Source organism: Corvus moneduloides, chromosome 9 (genome assembly GCF_009650955.1).
Source record: "Corvus moneduloides isolate bCorMon1 chromosome 9, bCorMon1.pri, whole genome shotgun sequence".
Classification (NCBI taxonomy): Eukaryota; Metazoa; Chordata; class Aves; order Passeriformes; family Corvidae; genus Corvus; species Corvus moneduloides.
This window is the reverse complement of record NC_045484.1, coordinates 12,794,348-12,811,994: the sequence shown is the minus strand read 5'-3', so window position 1 is coordinate 12,811,994 and position 17,647 is coordinate 12,794,348. Positions and strand designations below refer to the sequence as shown.

The 17,647-nt window shown below is 37.2% G+C and overlaps 1 protein-coding gene across 3 annotated transcripts in view; it reads right to left on the bottom strand.

The window, feature by feature from the left end:
• Positions 1 to 519: 519 nt before the first annotated feature.
• The window catches only part of COL11A1 (collagen type XI alpha 1 chain), a 133,052-nt gene continuing 115,924 nt past the window's right edge, over positions 520 to 17,647 (bottom strand). For 2 of the 3 annotated variants that reach the window (XM_032117963.1, XM_032117961.1), the window contains 14 exons: positions 17,431 to 17,484; positions 12,213 to 12,266; positions 11,728 to 11,835; positions 11,590 to 11,643; positions 10,507 to 10,560; positions 9,523 to 9,630; positions 8,842 to 8,895; positions 8,717 to 8,752; positions 8,554 to 8,607; positions 7,463 to 7,712; positions 5,715 to 5,827; positions 4,859 to 4,927; positions 3,967 to 4,200; positions 520 to 2,272 (listed from right to left, as the gene is read on the bottom strand). In XM_032117963.1, coding sequence (XP_031973854.1) covers positions 2,126 to 2,272; positions 3,967 to 4,200; positions 4,859 to 4,927; positions 5,715 to 5,827; positions 7,463 to 7,712; positions 8,554 to 8,607; positions 8,717 to 8,752; positions 8,842 to 8,895; positions 9,523 to 9,630; positions 10,507 to 10,560; positions 11,590 to 11,643; positions 11,728 to 11,835; positions 12,213 to 12,266; positions 17,431 to 17,484 — 1,389 coding nt within the window. In that variant the 3' untranslated portion in view covers positions 520 to 2,125. The remainder of the gene's footprint in view (positions 2,273 to 3,966; positions 4,201 to 4,858; positions 4,928 to 5,714; positions 5,828 to 7,462; positions 7,713 to 8,553; positions 8,608 to 8,716; positions 8,753 to 8,841; positions 8,896 to 9,522; positions 9,631 to 10,506; positions 10,561 to 11,589; positions 11,644 to 11,727; positions 11,836 to 12,212; positions 12,267 to 17,430; positions 17,485 to 17,647) is intronic. The other variant, XM_032117962.1, reaches the window with a different exon arrangement.

The following is a 17,647-nucleotide window of genomic DNA, read 5'->3' as shown; positions in this document are numbered from 1 at the left end:
AAAGAGGGAAGGTTTTCTGGAGAAGGGGACATATGTCATATCCTTGGACCTATCACTGGTTCTGGTTCCACAGTCTAAAACAAGGTGCTGGGAATTTTGTGTTCCAGTGCTTTCTAAATCTTGGTCTAGTTTCTGTCTTCCATTTCCTATAAATAAATAGGGTCATTTGCCTACCTGATGGAGTCCTACAAGGATACGCACAAGCTTGTGAAGTGGACAGACACTGTAGGTTGTGAGTGGCTGGGGAAGGAATATCCTATCTTGTGTTTGATGGTATTATCTGGACTGCTGGAGTTATAAATCCATACAAACCAGATGTGAACTTGACAGCCCTGCTGCCTACTGCCAGGGGCCAGATCAGCACCCTCTCTGTTAGCACTTCTCTTCCCAGTGCTGTTGCCCAGTGCTTGCCAGGACATGTAGTAACATTCCTTTTTTTCAAGTCTGAATGGTCTGGAAGCAGAATGAAGTTACAGTAATGGCAGTGAATTTTGGACATTGAAATAAGAGAATGACTAATCCAGATAGACAAGACTTGATTTTATTAATAAAATTTGTATTTTCCTCTTTGAGGTGACAGTTACAAACTTTGGTTCAAAAATAAAAGAAAATATGAACAGCAAGAAGTTGACTTTTGGAATCTCACTTTTACATGTATAAACGTGCATAAGAAAATACCAGTTGGAAACGAGCCAGCAGAAGCTAGTACTATTTAATTTAACAATTTATAAGAAATAGAAACAAACATTTCTTTTCAAGTCTTACATATATTATGAAAAATAATTACAAAAGGATTTGTGTTGTAAAGCTAAAATGTAATTTCTACTTCCAACTACCTGAATAAAATGTTCAGAGGGAAGGCCAAACCAACGTGTTTTTTTGGTGAGCTCTGAATAGTGAATTGTAAGGGTTTGGGTCAAAGACAGCTCTTTAGGAAGCAGTCCCTCGTATGTTGCTTAGCAACTGTATAGAATCACATGACCTAGACATATTGCATCCCTGGCCTTCAGGTGGAGTAACAGGAAGAAAAATATTTCATATTAATGGGACGGGCAAATATTGTATAGACTATTCTGTGAAACTTTTAGTATCCAGCTCAGAAAGCAAACATCCATCATTGCTTACATAAACATCTAAGTAAACACTGCAAAAATCCATAAATAACTGTTTAGAATCCAGTTTTTATATTTATGTAGCCCAAATAAGCACAATGGAAACAAATCCAGATGAGATTTAAAAAAAAAAAAAAAAAGGAAAGCTATATGACTAATTTATTTCACAGATTTTTAACTGTTCTCTTACACAGAAGTTTGTTTTTTTCTTACATATTTTCCCCACCCAAAAATATAAACTTGTTTATTTTAGGTATATACAGTTATCTTATGAAATTATGGAATTAGAATAGAAAATAAAAAGTCTGAGGTATAGCACCATGGAACACAGCACCTTTGAAGGTGCTTTCCTTTCATTATCTAAATTCATTGTCACAGAGTGATATCAGCAGAAAAGAGTTGTTTGAGTGTGCTGCTCAAGATCTTCCAGTTTTGCCACCTTAAGTTTACTGGCGACTTCAAATAACAAAGCTCTTCAACAACAATATATACAAAGGGATTTTATTATTAATCAGAAATTGAATTGGCTTCACTGGCAATTACAGTTTTATTTTTTCAGAATACATACACAGTATTGACAATGTAGTTTTGTAATTGTAAAATAAGAGCCAGATGCAATTCAGAGACACATGCAAGTTTTGGAATGGACAGAGAAATCACAGTATAGTACTGTACATAGAATAATTACAGTTTATATTAAACACTTTCTTAACACCTCTTTGTTGTAATGGAAGGAGCACCATTGTCGTTGGTTTTTTACAGCACCAAAGGAATCCAAAGGGGGTGTTCCTGAAGTGAGCCCTATGTTGTCTGTCTGTGCCACAGCATCTTTGCAAAATAAGTTTAAGTCATGTGATTCTGGCCCTACAAGGGCAACGATTACTTTCTAGATAAGACATACATACACAGCAAGACATTTTCTATGCCATCCTTATTCAAAACTTGCATGTGGCATGAAGTGGGTTGGTAGCACCAAAGTGCAACATTTGTGTTGATCTGATTTTGTGTTAAGCTTAACCAAGGAAGCAGACAGGACCGACCTCAAATCCAAACTTCTGGTTCTGATCACCAAAGTCATTGATCATCACATCAACTATAGGCACTTGGTCTATTTTGGGCGTGTTGATTTCCAGCACCGTCTTTGCATAGCCCTTTCTTGACTGTTAAAAAAAGAAGAGAAAACCCTAAGCTGTTATAGATCTGAGCAGTTAACATGTACTGTAGATCTTCATAGTTTATCTCTGAAGTGTAGAATTTTTAAATTACTGCCCTGTCATGCATCATATATTGCAAACTCTAAATCTTATATTACGATTTCATTATAAAAATGTGACATGGAATGTTTTGATTTCAGATGGAAAACCCATAGGTTTTTTACATACTAAAGTAGGCCTACAAATGAAAAATAATCTAAGATATTTAATTTTTCTTAGAGAATTCTCAGTTCATGTCTATACTATTTAATAAACAATAATATTCTCACAGCAGTGCACGTTTTCCCTGTGAAAAAAAAATTACTAATCAGTTCTGAAAGAGAAAAGATCCCCTTCTAAGAAGAAAGACTGTAACTATCTCAGAAAATATTAGAGCAGCTGTTTGGACAGGAAAGAAAGTTGTATTCTGACAGAACTGCCAACTGCTGCACTTAGAAGCCAGCTTTGAAGGCACACCCTTGCTGCCTAAGGAAGGCTCTCCAGCTCCTCTATGTATCACTCAGCCCAGTCATCATGGAGTGCCATGATCAGCACTGCTCTTCCTTTAGATGGTCTCATATCTGCTGAGACCCCTTTCAGCTATACCAGGGTCTTGGAGTCCAGATGAGCATCCAAGTTGACAGATCTGAGTGTTCTCAGTTCAGTGACAGTTGCAACTTTCAGCTCTCTCTGGAGCTCTACATTTACTCTCTGTGGTTAACAAAGGTGAAATGAAAATACAAGGCACATAGAAAGGCTGACATGAAGCAGTTGTGTATTAGAATCTCACTGCTGAGGGGAGGTGCTTTGCACCTCCTGAGCTGCATCTCTGCCTCAGAGCCAGGTGTATATCCTGGCACTTTCAGGTCTCTAATTCTATATCTCTGACTTCTCAGAAACTGCCTTCAGAATGCTCCTATATCAAACACCAAAATAATGAGGCTTCGTCACTTGTTCCTTTGATGTTTTTGTTTCAAAGTGTTAAATAGAGACTCTTCTATTTCTTAAAAGTGGTAACAGCTGCTATGCCCACAGAGACCCTGAAAGAGAAGTGCTCAGAGAGCTGATGCACGTTTGGACACCTCTGGGGATTTTTACCTAAAGGAGGATTCGGATTGAAAAGCCACAAACTTCACCTGGCTTTGAATATACAAAATGAGAAAAGGAAATACAAAGTCACATTTGAAACTATTAAATTAATTCGCTATGTTTGGGTACATACATAGGACTTAATGCAATATATGTTTTTGCTGTATTCACTAAATATTCTATTTGTGTATACCTTGATTTCTAGTATGGATATATTCTGCTTATGGGCTGCCTTCTCTCATTATCTCTTTTTGCTTCTGCTCTTCCCTTATACTGTGCTCATACACAGTAGCAGATAGTCTAGTTTCAGCACAGTAGTGCTGACAGCCTCCATCCATTCCAAGTTTGTTCCATTTCTGCTGCTTGGCTTGTGGTTATTTCTTTTTTGGTACATAGGTGAAAATTAAATATGGAATGGTGTACTGTGTTTAAAAATCTACTCAAAGTCAGTATACGAGAAGTAGAGTGTTTACAAAGCTTTTCTCAGAAGAAAGCTGTGAAAAAATAATTTGTTTGATTTCTACTTTAAATGACAGGTTGGTTTTATAAAGACTCTTTGAAGCTCTACTTACTGCACAGCCATCATGGAGAGCTTTGATGTAAGGATTGTTGTCATAAGACATTTCTTCATCATTGGATCCTAAGAACCTTAGTGCTTTGTCATAGCTGTCAGAGGGTGCGTCGTGCCAGGCTACAGACTGGTGACAGTTGTAAGTGAAATTTTGTCTGGCAGAGGCACTCAGTAGTTTAAGGAATGTCATTTGGACCATATTAATGGAATTGCCTTCAACATCCAAATAGGAAAGCTGGAAAATATAAGAAGTTAGATGAATATTTATCTGTTTTCTTTGGTACAATGCAAACCAAAATTATTGTTGGCAAAAGAGAACCACATAACTGTCCTTAATTAAAAAATCAACCAACACATAACATTTTATGACGTTTTAAAGGTCAATACAGCTATGATTCAGTAAATAAATTTTCATGATGTAGTAGTATATTTAGGATGAAGAGCTACATATTTTAGCTTCGTTCTACTGGGAAAGACATAATTACTCCTACCTTATAGTGTAAAGCAGCAGAATCTCTTTAGGAATCTGCTTTTAGTTAATCATGAAGTTATGTCAGCCTGCAGCTTCACCTTTGCATACTCAGTATATTTCCAGTTACCTAGACTGGGGTGGGGGATCTGTGCTCCAGCTTCTTTCCTAAGGTTCAGTGGTGAGGTCAGAGGCCAGATCCTCACCACCGGCTGGGCAGGTGACCATTGGGATCACTGTGGGACAATACAGACCAGGCTTCTGCTGCCCAGTGGCAAGAGGCCACATAGCTGCTGTAATATTTAGGGCAAAAGGGCTGGGGGTCTTTTCATTATATAAATATTTATAAAATCCCTGGGATTTGCTGATCACTGACAACATGTACCTGATTTATGAATACAGTTATATTGCAGTGACAACTTACAAGTTTGCCTCGCTTAAATTCACTAAACCAAGATCCTGGATTCTCCTTTGGCCACGATGAAATTCTAACCTGTGTGGTCAAGCAGCAGAGACAGAAGTATTTGAAACATATGTTAACAGATATGAAGGTTTTACATGAATTGGGACAAATTTCACACCAGATAATAAAGAATGGTTCTTTCTGCAATCTCAGCCACTTTAAAGGTTAAAAATAGGATGTTTTTCTTGTAGAGAATGCCTTCAAATTAGTGACTTCAAATAGAATCCAGGAGAGAGTTCTATTTGAGGGAGATGGTTGTCATCTGTTAAGATTCAGGTAAACTGCTGGTAAAAATTGTTGCTGTGAAGTGTCTAAATGACTTTTCACTGGTGCTGATGCTGATAGATTTCTGTCATTCAAGCAGGCTTTTAGAAAGCCTTCCTCTGCACCATATGCCCCAGCAGATGTAATCTATAACAGTGAGTAAGGACACTGTTAATGAAGTCTTCTACATCTACTTTGCATAGGAATAAATGAATAGATATAAATGAGCCCACAGGAGAAACACAGTGAGGTTTAGCTTTTAGGTAACAAATACTAGATCATGTACTGTAAGTGGCTGCTCAGCTGTGTTGCATTCTGAAATGTAGTGAAATGTTAGCAAGCAGGTGCATAGATTCCACATCTGAGAGTGCAAATGGTATTTGTTAACTCTATGTACCATTTTACTGCTCCATTCTTGTATATGCAAATGTAAATGCAATTAGAAAGACAGATACATGAAAACGTGACAATGTAATTATCCTGTTTAGTTCAACATTGCAACTGCACAGTAGGAACTGTCAACAGCCAACTGAAAACACAGATTGGTACTTACTCCTTCAGATTTCTTATCTGGGTAGATGCAAGTTTCCCCACCTGCTGTGAAATTGCAGTATACTTTGAAGGAATCTCCGGAACAGCCCTGGTTAGGATCAATCCAATATTCCCCTAAGACAAATGGGAAAATATTTGGCTTATACAGTAGAAATAATATTCAGAAGACCAAGCTTTACTGCTACCTAATGGTCCTCCAAAGTTCATAGGAAAGTTATTTTATCTGAATGGTTTTGGCCAGGGAGCAAAATCTGGAGTGATTTGCATCCTTATCTGCATGAAAAGGTGTCTGCACAGGGCTTGGTGGGGTTGTAGCTGGCACAAGCACCTAAAGTTTCCACTGAGAGGGATACATCTCAAGCAAAGACTTTTTTACTCCTGGGTTATGAAGCTGCAACACCAGTGAAGGCTGGGCATGAAAAGAGCTGCAGCCCATCCAAGCTCCATTCAAAGTCAGTGCTTTTTAAAATCTGCTATTCTAATTAAAGTGATGATTTCTGTGATGTGGGGTCTTATCTCCAGATGTTTCACAGACAGGGCAGCAAATGACTTTCTGACAACTACAATTCTAATCCAGTTTCAAACAAATAGAGGAGGTTTCAAAGAGAAATGGCAAATCCTTTCACCAGTTGTGTCTTCTTAATATAGGGCATAGACAAAGAATTTATGGGATTTAACAATTCTGTTGATTTAGGCTGTATATTGAAAAGAGTCTTTCATTTCTATAAGCTTACCCCTGGAGAATTTTGTATTTTAATGAATGCAATGTCTTTTATTTTAACTAAAATAAGATTACTTTTTATATGAAGAAAGCTCTAAAGAAGAAGCAAATACTGGTAAATGAAGAAAGTGGATGTGTTCTGTAAAAAACATTCCTTATTATGGAGGGTGCTGAACTGTAAAATATGTACTTTTCATATAGCACATACACTGCTTAACTACTCCTCAAGGCAACCATCTTTCTTATCTATCTAGAGTGAAAGCAGTAAAATATTATTAAACTGTCAAAATCTATTTTTCCTCCCATTTAAAAGCAGAAAAATATTGCTTTGAACTGGGAGAAATATCCATTGCAATTGAAAAAATTATGAAAGGATGAAAATTTAGTGAAGGCTGGCTTTCATTTAAACCTTTTCAGAGGGGTAAAATTATTTAGAAAAAAAACCAACAAAGAATAATAAAATCAAGATAGTTCTTAGGAACACTGTTTCTCTTCATATGACTTTGCATTTTATTATGCTACTACTTGGTAGCATTGAACAGTATCAAAGAAACTTCCATGCCTCTTTGCTGGCTGTTCTAGAAAAAACAGTGCTGATGCAGTAGAGAAAATTATTGCTTCTAGGGGTAAAAGACCAGTAAAGTTTTTGAGTCATAATTGAATAGAAATCTCATATAATACCAATGCTGTTTCATATTATTATTCTAAGCTCTTTCATCACACTCTTGTTTTGATTGTCCTGGAAATTCAAGGCCCACCTTTCAAAACAACAACTGCTTTTATTCATCACTTTAAAAGATTTTAATTTGCAAACCAGATCAAGTTATGTATTTAAAGAACTTTGGCTCTTACCAAGAGAACATCTTTTACATTTTCTAAACTTTTCTGCCTGTAAAAATAGATTCAATGAGACTGTATTTGTTGAGCAACTGTATTAGCCATCTACCAATAAGGCATTATCCTGCCAAAGCACCCTGGCAGACCCTAAGCTCAGCTGTGTGTGGCTGTGCCATGCAATATGAACGCACCATCTGGGAAGTCCGGGTGGCAGAGCTGCAAATCTTTGCAGGTCCGGGCTGGGTTATTCTGAGTGCCCATGGGAAACTTCATGTGCTCAATGTCTTGCTTCAGTGAGTTCAGTGAACCAAAGATCTCCTCCATGCCATCGGAATAATCCAGAATATTATCACCAGCATCAGATAACATATAGTCAGGAGATCTTCTTGTCTTCTTGGGTGACTGGATTGGCAGTGGCTGGATAACCTCACCTGGAGGACCCTAAGTGGAAAAAAACATTTCTGATTTTATCTTTCTGTTAGTTTTTCAGCAGAGAAAGACCACAGAATGTGGGTTGGAGATGCTTTGAATAGGCTTTCTTCAAGGTGTTTATTTCTTTATTTCACCATTTTTCCTTTAGTTTCATACCTATGTGCATTGATTTACTTGCAAAAAAAACCAAACAAAAAAAACCATTGTAAAAGGACAAACCACTGTTGTGCTCTAAACTCTTTTCACTGCATTGCTTTTTGGGGAAGTGTGTGTTGCCCTCACACAAGTGACATGCAGAACTGACTCACAGTTGCCTCTATATCCCTGTTGATTCCCTCAAGCACAGACATATTCTATGAAAATGGAAAACTGTGGATGTTTCCTATGATAAAACTATGGAAAATTCCACTTGGGGGTCCAGGAAACAATATTTAATTTCAAGAAATTGAAACACTTCATTCAGATTTGGACTCTTCATTTTAGGTTGTTATGATATATAAAAGAAATATGGAAACAGAAGAGTATCGTCAGGGGAAACCAGTATTTTCTGTGCTTCAATATAATGTATTGAATACTTACTGCATGAGGGATTTCTTTGTGGGGGGTTTATAGGGGTTTTTTTTGGGTGGTTTTTTTTAATTTTTTAATTTTTAAAAATTTTTTTATTTGTTTTAAGTTTCTATTGGCTTTTTCAATGCAGATATGTATTTCTGTGCCTGGTGGATCTGTGTTTCTTGAAAAATGCATTTTCAAACAATCATTCATATTTTAGTTCCCAAATGCTGTCTTCTACACTTGTCAAAAGAAGTTCATCATGCCAGTGTAATGCAAGATAAGAATTCTTACTTACTGGAGGGCCAGGTGGACCAGGTAAGCCACTATCACCCTTCTGACCTGCAGGACCCTACAAAGCAATGAGAGAAGTGCAGTGTTGACCATGCTACACAGTGTTTAAAAATAACACACACAGAAGCTGAGGAAAAGAACAAAAAGTGTAGAGGAGAATTACTCACACTGGATCCTTTGGAACCTTTTGGACCCTGGGGACCCTATGGGCAAGAACATATAACTCTGGTTGGTGTGTATTGCACACAACATGGGGGTGGTTTGAACAGGAGGGCTGGATGAAATTACTTACAGGTAATCCAGGAGGACCAGGGGGTCCAAGTGGACCAGCAGGACCAGAAATTCCCTAAAAAAGAGTAAGACAATAAGCACAGAACAAAAATATTCTACATCGTGGACTCTGCTAAAAAATCATAAGTATGAAACAGGTAGCCCCATTAAGTGTCCAGCCGTGATGAGTTTTGAGTCAGGCCATTTGCTGGAGGCCAAAATAGTTGGCAAGTTTAAAACACTATGTGACAATCTGAGTTGCTTGTAGTTACAAAGTCAGTTACACTGGCTGCCGTGCATTGTCACAGCTGTGTTCCTCTTCAGACTGGCTTGGAAACCTCACATTTTACACAGTGCCTTAAAAACATGGCATAGTAACTAGAAGAGCGGGAGCTACTTTGGGTAATACAATTAGTAAATGTGATGAGATTGCTGGTGCTACTTTTATCTTGTTGCTCACTTGTGTTACGTGTACATGTTAGGATGTATGTGTTTCGTTCATTTCTTCAAACACTCTATAATCTCATTTTAAGATGTTTCATTTTGCTGTGGTTGTACAATGCCTAAGAAAGTTTTAACCTTTTGCAGGAGACTCTGGGTGGCAAATGTTTATAACAACTTTATGTCTTTCAAGAGAAAGCCTGGAATATGTAATCCTTGCTTGTGTGGAACTTAAATGGAAACACAAGTATGTTGTACTCACTGCATCACCCTTGGCTCCAGGAGATCCCTGTGGGCCAGGAAGACCCCTATCACCCTTTTCACCCTGTTCTCCTGGAGGTCCAATCAGGCCAATCAAACCAGGATGTCCCTAAACAAGATTTAAGAAAATATAGTTAAAACTCAATATACATTAAAGTAACTGTGTTTTGCAAATACATAAATTAGACCTTTCACATGTTACCACTGTTGCTTGTCAACAATCAACCTGAAAACGAATTATTCTAAAAGCATATTTATTGTTGTTAGGTGATCTTCTAAAGTAAGATTATTTGCAAGTTGTGACTGCTTATTCAGTGAAAGATCTAAGTGCAAGGTAGTCCTCACTGAAACTTATACAGAAATCATAGTACCCCTGGGTACACATTTCATACCAGTTTTCACATTAGATGGTATCAGCATCTCACAGAGTTCCACATGTGATATGGCTGTATAATCAGCTGATCCAAGCACATAAAAAAACCCTGCAGTTCACCAGGTACAGTCGTATTCATGTCCCTTTCCCTACACCATTTCTCTGATACACAAGCAATCAATATATTGTTGGGACTCCATAGGAAAATGCTGTCCCAGGTGTCTCAATCCATTATTTCAAAATAAAGTATTATAGCTGTTAAATATTTATATTTTGCTCTTTTAAAATAAAAATCTCCAATTCTTGTTATTTCTACTTTGTTCTTGTAAATCTGGCAGTTCCCTTTCCATCAATCTCTTTGGGATTTTCATTGCAGGGATCACGTGGTCAATAGATTATCACACAGGCAGTAATCTTTTTCTTTCTAGGTATTTCCAGGGTATCAGATATGGCTTAAAACTTCATGATTACTATTAAGACTGTGGGAAGCTGTTTGATAGGCATGGTATGATGCCTTGCTGATAAAAACTCTACTGCTTCTTTCTGCTAATTTTATGCAGACTTTTAGATTGGGCTGAAGTTACAAAGACAAAACCAATTAGCAAAGCATACCTTCTCTCCTTTGGAGCCTGGATCTCCTTTCAGTCCAGGCAAGCCTGGTGGGCCCTATATAAATCAAGGGAAGTAATGTTAACATAAGTTTTAGCATCCTGCTCAGATCATGTTTTCTTGAAATGTTCTTAAAGGCAGTGCAAATCAAAGTAAAAATTCAGTGGTTAATAGTTGTGATTGATGACATGATTAGAGCCCAAGATGAAGTTGAAATATATGTTTAAAAAGTCATAATGATGTTACAGGGGTATTTAAATTACTTTATAATTAGAAATCTATAAAGAGTTGTATGAATAGAAATCTGTGAAGCAGAGGGTCAAATAAATTATTGATTTGAGAAATCTTTAGATTTTATAAGAATGGAAATGCTGGTTTTGTGTAATTTGTACAGGATGAGGTAGAAAATGCTGACCACGCAGTGCCTATGCAAAAGACATGAATTTTCAGAGGCTGGTAATCTCACACTGCACATGTATACACGAGGTGTAGAGCTGCTACTCTAAATGTGTGTCCCCTCACTACTGCTCTGGTGGCAGTGGACAGGTTCTGATGTGGATAGCAGTGATAAGAGACCTTTTCCACCTGGCACATAATCAAAAGTGCCATAACATTTCATGTACAAAATATTATTCAGTGATCATGCTTTCCATCTCCAGGATATCGCTAGATGCAAAAGCTTAGGCAAATACATAATTCATGAATGAAATGTGAAATTTTTAAGCTTTTGGAATGCAGAATCAGACTTTTCACCTGCAGTGTGTTGTGCTCTACTGCAAATCAGGTTTCATAGTCTCCTGATAGTAATTTCCTGTGGAGGATGGGAGGGGAAGGAGGGAAACCTAACCTCAGCAACTTTTACATACCAACTTTACTTTCTTAAGATCCAAAATTAAGTTGCAGCAATGTATTGAAAAGTTCTTGTTGAGCTGACAGGAAGTCTGTGCATTTGAGAGCATATAGTTCATTAATATAGTCAGTTTCAGATTTGAACTGAAGATTTAACCTCTGAAATGTTAGAAGAGAGATCTTTTGGTGATGTATTTGGAGGCTTCTATGACTGATGTGTGGGAAAAGGGTGCTCACCAGAGGTCCAGGAGGGCCATCCTGACCTGGTGCTCCAGGCATACCTTGTTCTCCCTAGAAAAACCAAAAAGCTTGCTTTACCAAAGTATAAACAAGAAGAGCAACATTTAAAATATTATTAAGTTCTCCCTTACTTACCACAGGGCCAGGAATGCCCCGGAGACCCTCTGGGCCAGGTTTTCCTGCAGGTCCCTGGGGACCAACTGGCCCTGTTTTTCCAGGAGCCCCTTCTGCACCAGGTTCACCCTAGAAGGAACAGACCAGGTCAGAGAGGGGGAGCTGGCTGAGTTTGGCACTGGAGGGATGTACAAGAGGCAAAGTGGTTTTTAAAAGCCAGAGTTCTGCACAGGACAATTTCCTGAGTGAAATGTCTCTGGCTTCATAGAGAGATGTGGTGCCAGCAGAGCAGGCTCACCTTGCCTGTCACAGGTGAGCTGTGTTGGGCCTGCACTGCTGGCTCCACTCCATTACATATTGCTACTAATTCTGGGTCTGAATTTGGATTTTACAGTTTATCTACTATTACTTTGAAGAGTTGCACACTCTATGCATCATAAACAATTTACTTTTAATTCATAAATAGTTTATATTTCTATGCTTCAAAAAAAACGTCATTGTATTACCTTTGCACCTTTTTCACCTTGTCTGCCTTCAGCACCCGTTGCTCCAGGAGGTCCCTGTAAAATATGGACACTGAGCTCATAATCTCAGCTTTTTTCAAATATAACCAGTGAAAAGAATTCTGAAAGTGCAATTTCTACCATATTAATAAGTAGCAAATGCTTACAAAATAACATTAAATTTCTTTTTTGACATTTTATTCCCAGGATAAAAAATATCAATCTGCCATATCAGCTCTTTCTTCCCTATAAAATTTCCTAGGTTTTTAGAATATCTAAAGGAATATATATGCCTAACACATATGACATGATGAGGTTCAAACCAAAGAATTAGCTTGGGAAAAAATCCCAGGATATAAAAGGAAAAGGGCAATACTAATTTATATGTACAATAAGAATTAATTTTAAACTTGCTTTGCATTGACTTCTATCTATTCACTGTAGTTTATCCACCAATTCCAAAAAGGCCTGTCTTCCTACAGTGCACAGAGTGGCAAATACTTCTTCATTCTCTGAGTCAGGGATGGGCTCAGTAAGGGGCCTGATTACATTTGGACAGCCAAAAATTGACATATTATCCACTAACTATGAAAGTGAAAAATAAAAAGACATTTTTCTCCTCCAAAACATCAAGGGCTGATTGCTAGGTTGGGTAATTAATATTCATAGTTCAGTTATGAACAGAAGCAGTGTCTAGAATCTAATGTACTCTTCTGAAAATGGTTCTCTTATATGCTTAGTTTAGAAAAGATGCACTCAAGATAATGGACCAACTGTTCTCCTGCAAGGTTATTTTTTAGCCTGGGAAATGTCTTTATTACAAGGAGCTATTTCTTGCCAGCCAATGAGCAGCTTAAAGGAAAATGAAACAAAAGTGACCATGATCAAATGCTGTGATTTTGTGAATCTGTATAAGACTCATCTGTTCATTAATGCAACAAGCATGTTATTATGTAAAAAATTTAAAAAAAAGTTCTAAAGACCAGTAATTAGAAAATTCATTCACTTCCATTTATTTACTGCTTTTTACTTTTTAACAATATATAGAAAAACAATGCAGGCTCCCTAAAGGTAAAGCACCAGAACACAATTTTAATTTTACAGATAAGAACTGTACTTCCAGTCAAGCATCTGCCTGTTTGCTTTGTGAGCTCAGGTCTTTGGATCAGTGTTTGACCTAAAGCCATTTTTTATACTAGAGCTGAATTTAACCAAAAATTTTTATAGCCTGATATATTTCACCTTGCACTGCTACTGGCACATATCTTGAGAAACTCCACGAGTTTTAATTCTGGGAAATTTATATTCATTTTATAACTATTTACATAGAAGTATATTAAGATCATTCATTTGCTTCTGAAATTAGGCTTTCTCCAGGGTGACACTGAACATCTGCAGCACTGTATGAACCTTTTGGCCCACAGAAATAGTTCAGACTTTACATCAAAGATAATGCCAAATGAATTGAATTACCCACAGTGGACTTTAACCATTTGTTGTGGGTATTAACAGGTTTTACTTTGGTATTTTTAAGAGCTGTAAGAGGTAAAGGACTTATTTTTATTTCTTCAAAATACAGAGAAGCTTAAAAGCCCTGGGCCAAATGCTGAGTCTTTAAAACAGGAAGAATAATTTAAATCCCTGCTCTTTCAGTAATAGTTAGTAAAGTCAGATTACTAAAAATATACCCCTTTGTGTAGGTTGTAATTTGTTGGGTGGATCACAGTTTGCAGTGATAACAAGAAAAATCAACAGGTACATAAATAAATTCAGAAACATTTTACAAACATGACTTTGTTTTCTTATTTTAAATTTAAATGCCCATTGTCTTTACTGCTTGAAAATTCCTTGTACTGAAGTTCCCACATGGATTATAATCCACCCTATCTAAGAAACTAAAAAAGGGTCGAATGTGGCAATTTGTATTTGAGAACTGTGGTCTTTCATAATCTAGAAATGCAGCTGCAGCATGAATTAATTAGCAGGGCTAAACCCACTGTGATGGCTAAAATACAAATACAATGAGTGCTGAGTGCTAACCAGAGGGAGTGTTCACTATCAAACAGTGCCAAGGCTGCCCCAGGCACAGAGCTGCTGAAGGAGATGCTCCTTCGCACAGGCTGTGACTGCTGGCCTGGCACAGCCAGGGCTTCTGCAGAGACAAACTGGTGATTATTATTTATCTTACCTTCCTACACTGCCGTTGTTGGAGTGGCTGGGAAATTGTAACTGACAGAAAAGATCTCAGTAACAGTAATTTTACATTAATGCACGATTCTCCCCCTCGGCATCGCAGCTACCATGCTGATTTTTATGACCATTGCACTCTAATTTTGGACATACTGCCTGATACATTTTATGAACCAAGAAGACAAAAGAAATCATGAAGAAACAAACTTGTTCTCAATTTTTGTTATGTGAACCTATTGAATATTTTTCTCTGCTCTTCCATATTTCATTAAAATAATTTAAAATGCTGTTTATAGCTGTCTGTCCTCTGACTTAAAGCATGATTTCCAGCACAGAAAACCATTACTACATTTCATCAGCCTGTTGAGATAGGAACCTGGCATATTGTTAGTTGTTCTGTGCATTTGCAATCAAGAGAAAATCAGCTTAATTTTTAAGTGGTGAGTGCACCCTGCTGAGGCAGCATCATGCTGTAGCCAAAATGGAATGAAATCTCCTTCATAGAAACACTGCTTTTTCCCAAGTTACTCAAACATTGTATTTAAAGGCAACAGACCAAATAAACTTCTTCTCAATACAATGAGACTGGCTTTGTTTCAGTATTGACATCTCTTATTTTAGTGGAAGCAGATGGTATGGCCTCCAGTTGAGAACAAAAATATATTAGTCTTGCACTTTAAATTCTAATATTTTTTGGTTGGTCTATGGAGCCTTATGTGTATGTGATGTGGACATATGATTGTCACTCCCAGAGAAAGCAGCCCAGCAGCAGATCCTAAAGCTCAAGAGCCTGGCACACTGAAGGAACACAGGCAAGGAGTGCTGTCTGTGCTGATTTGTATTGACTGCATGTTGATGTTAAGGACAAACGTTCTCTGATGGTGTCTTTTCTTCCTGCTGTTTTTAATATTTGTCAGACAGAAATCAATGAATTCAACCTAGAGATGTACTGTATGTTCATAGTACTGTATGGCAAACCAAAAAGAAGTCCCAAAAGTAAGAGCAAGGGATTAAATTTCGGAGAAATAATAGTAACAACGTAACTGTAGAGTGATTCAGTCTGTATCTCTATTTCTAGATAAGCAGGCACAATTATTGCAGTTACTTGCACCTTAATTACATTGATGTATAAAGCCTTCTGAGCATGCATTTTTCTGATCTGGTACATGCACAGATCATTTAAGAAGTCAGAATATGTAAAATAATAATTATGATTTAATGAAAATTAAAAAAAAATCACTTTAAAAGACTTTATCTATTACTATGTCACAAAGGTCACCCTTTGTAGATTATGGTTTTAGCTTATGAGTTTCTTAGATACAATGGAGAAACAATTTATGTGCATGTCTTTCCCTAGAATTTGCTTCCCAGGGGGAGCTGGGGAAACTTTGTAACTAAAGAGAGATTGCTCCAAACTCTGATGCAGGGTAATAAACATGATTCAGAACATTGGGCAGTAAAACTGAGTTCAGGTCAGTTCTGAAACAGAATGGAAGAGGGGAATGAAAATGCTTAACAAAATAAATAAGGAGACTGCTGTTGAGGATTTCAAGAGACTTTAATTAAAAGTATGAATTCTGAGCTCTGCCAGCTCATTGTTTCAGAGACAGAAAAACAAAAAATGGGGTGGAATATTGCTTTGTAGTGGTATAGCCAGAGCTGCACCTCCCAGACAGCACTATTACTACTGAAATGGTATGTCCTTCTCAAGCCAAATGACAAGACTCTTGTTAGGGTGTTTTCTTGAATTTGATTCTACCATACAAGTGACGAAAACTAATGAAAGCATTTTTTCCAGCTAAGTATGAAGCTTTCAGTCTTTAGCTGTTTCTTTCTAGTGTAACATCAGAATAATACAGATTCCCTACAAGTTGGAAACACTCTGGTGCTCAAGTAATGTAGAATCTGATTCTACAAAATATTTTCTTCAAAATTCAGCAATGGGATTACATTGCAATATCTAGCCATACATTCTCCCTAAATTGGAAACGTGTCAAACCACAGTTAACATGGAATTTGTGCTTCAAAATTCGGGGTTTTTGTCTAGGTACAATCAGATAGAATATAGCCCATCTGTGAGGAGTGAGCTATTACCTTTCTGTATAATAAAGCAGGAAGTTTTAATTTGATGTTGAGCAAATATACTAATTGCTAATATTCAATCGAGCCATATTTCAGTTCTAGTGATAAGGTTGCTGATGCTACCATAATCATTTACAATATTATAAATACTTTGTGTGTTGGTGGAGCAAATAGATTACTGTATAAAATAATTAAAACTAATTAGGCTTGTCAGCTCACTCAAGCCCATTAAACAAAGCAATTTAACATATTTGGCTAAATAATTTTCAGCTTACGTTTAATAATGCCACTTCTCCTATTTTTTTAAATGTAAAAACTGCATGTAATTGGCATCTAAAGCAGACCTTAGGGTTGATGCACCTACTACAGTTCTGTGAGTGCAACATCATTTACTGGGTTTGATTAGCTATATTTGTAAAGCCTGTAAACCTTCAAAGGCTTTAGAAATAATGGAATAGCTTCGTAAGTTACAGAAATGTCTGCCTGTTGTTACAAAATGTTAATTTTGTATGCAGAGGAGATTACACAGTTTTGCACAATAGCTGCATTGAAATTATTTTATTTCCAAGACTAAAGACACCAAATCAGACACATTCTCCCTGCTCCCTGATAGCAGTCATGTGCCTAAAGATGGTGTCTGCTAATACTGTCATAACAACTCACTCCTGCTAGCAGACTAATTGAGTAGACACTGAATTCTTGAGTGAAAAGAAAAAGCACATTTATGCAATACATTCTTCCCTATCTATTTTTGTTCTAATATTCCACGTTAGCCATGTTAAAGAGCTTTCTCTGCTGTTTCTATTTTTTCATTTCCCTCATTACATTACTTAAAAGAAATTACAAACGTCATGTATGAGTGTCACAGCGCAGAACAAGTAGCTGAAATTCTCTAGGACATGGTGTCTCAGAAAGAGAAGTGTACAAGGGAACATGAGAAATTCCTTACTCTTTTCCCAGGAGGACCAGGTGGGCCAGCTTCACCTGAAGGACCTGGTGGACCCTGCAACAGAAAATTATAAACTCAGCAGTAATAAAGGATCAATTTCTCATCTTCATTAAATACCACAGACATCTGCCATGTGTTAGCCCCTTCCAATGGACAGAATCTAGAGAAATAGAAGAAATAGAAGAACTTTGATGCTTAATATGGCTCAGATACTGCT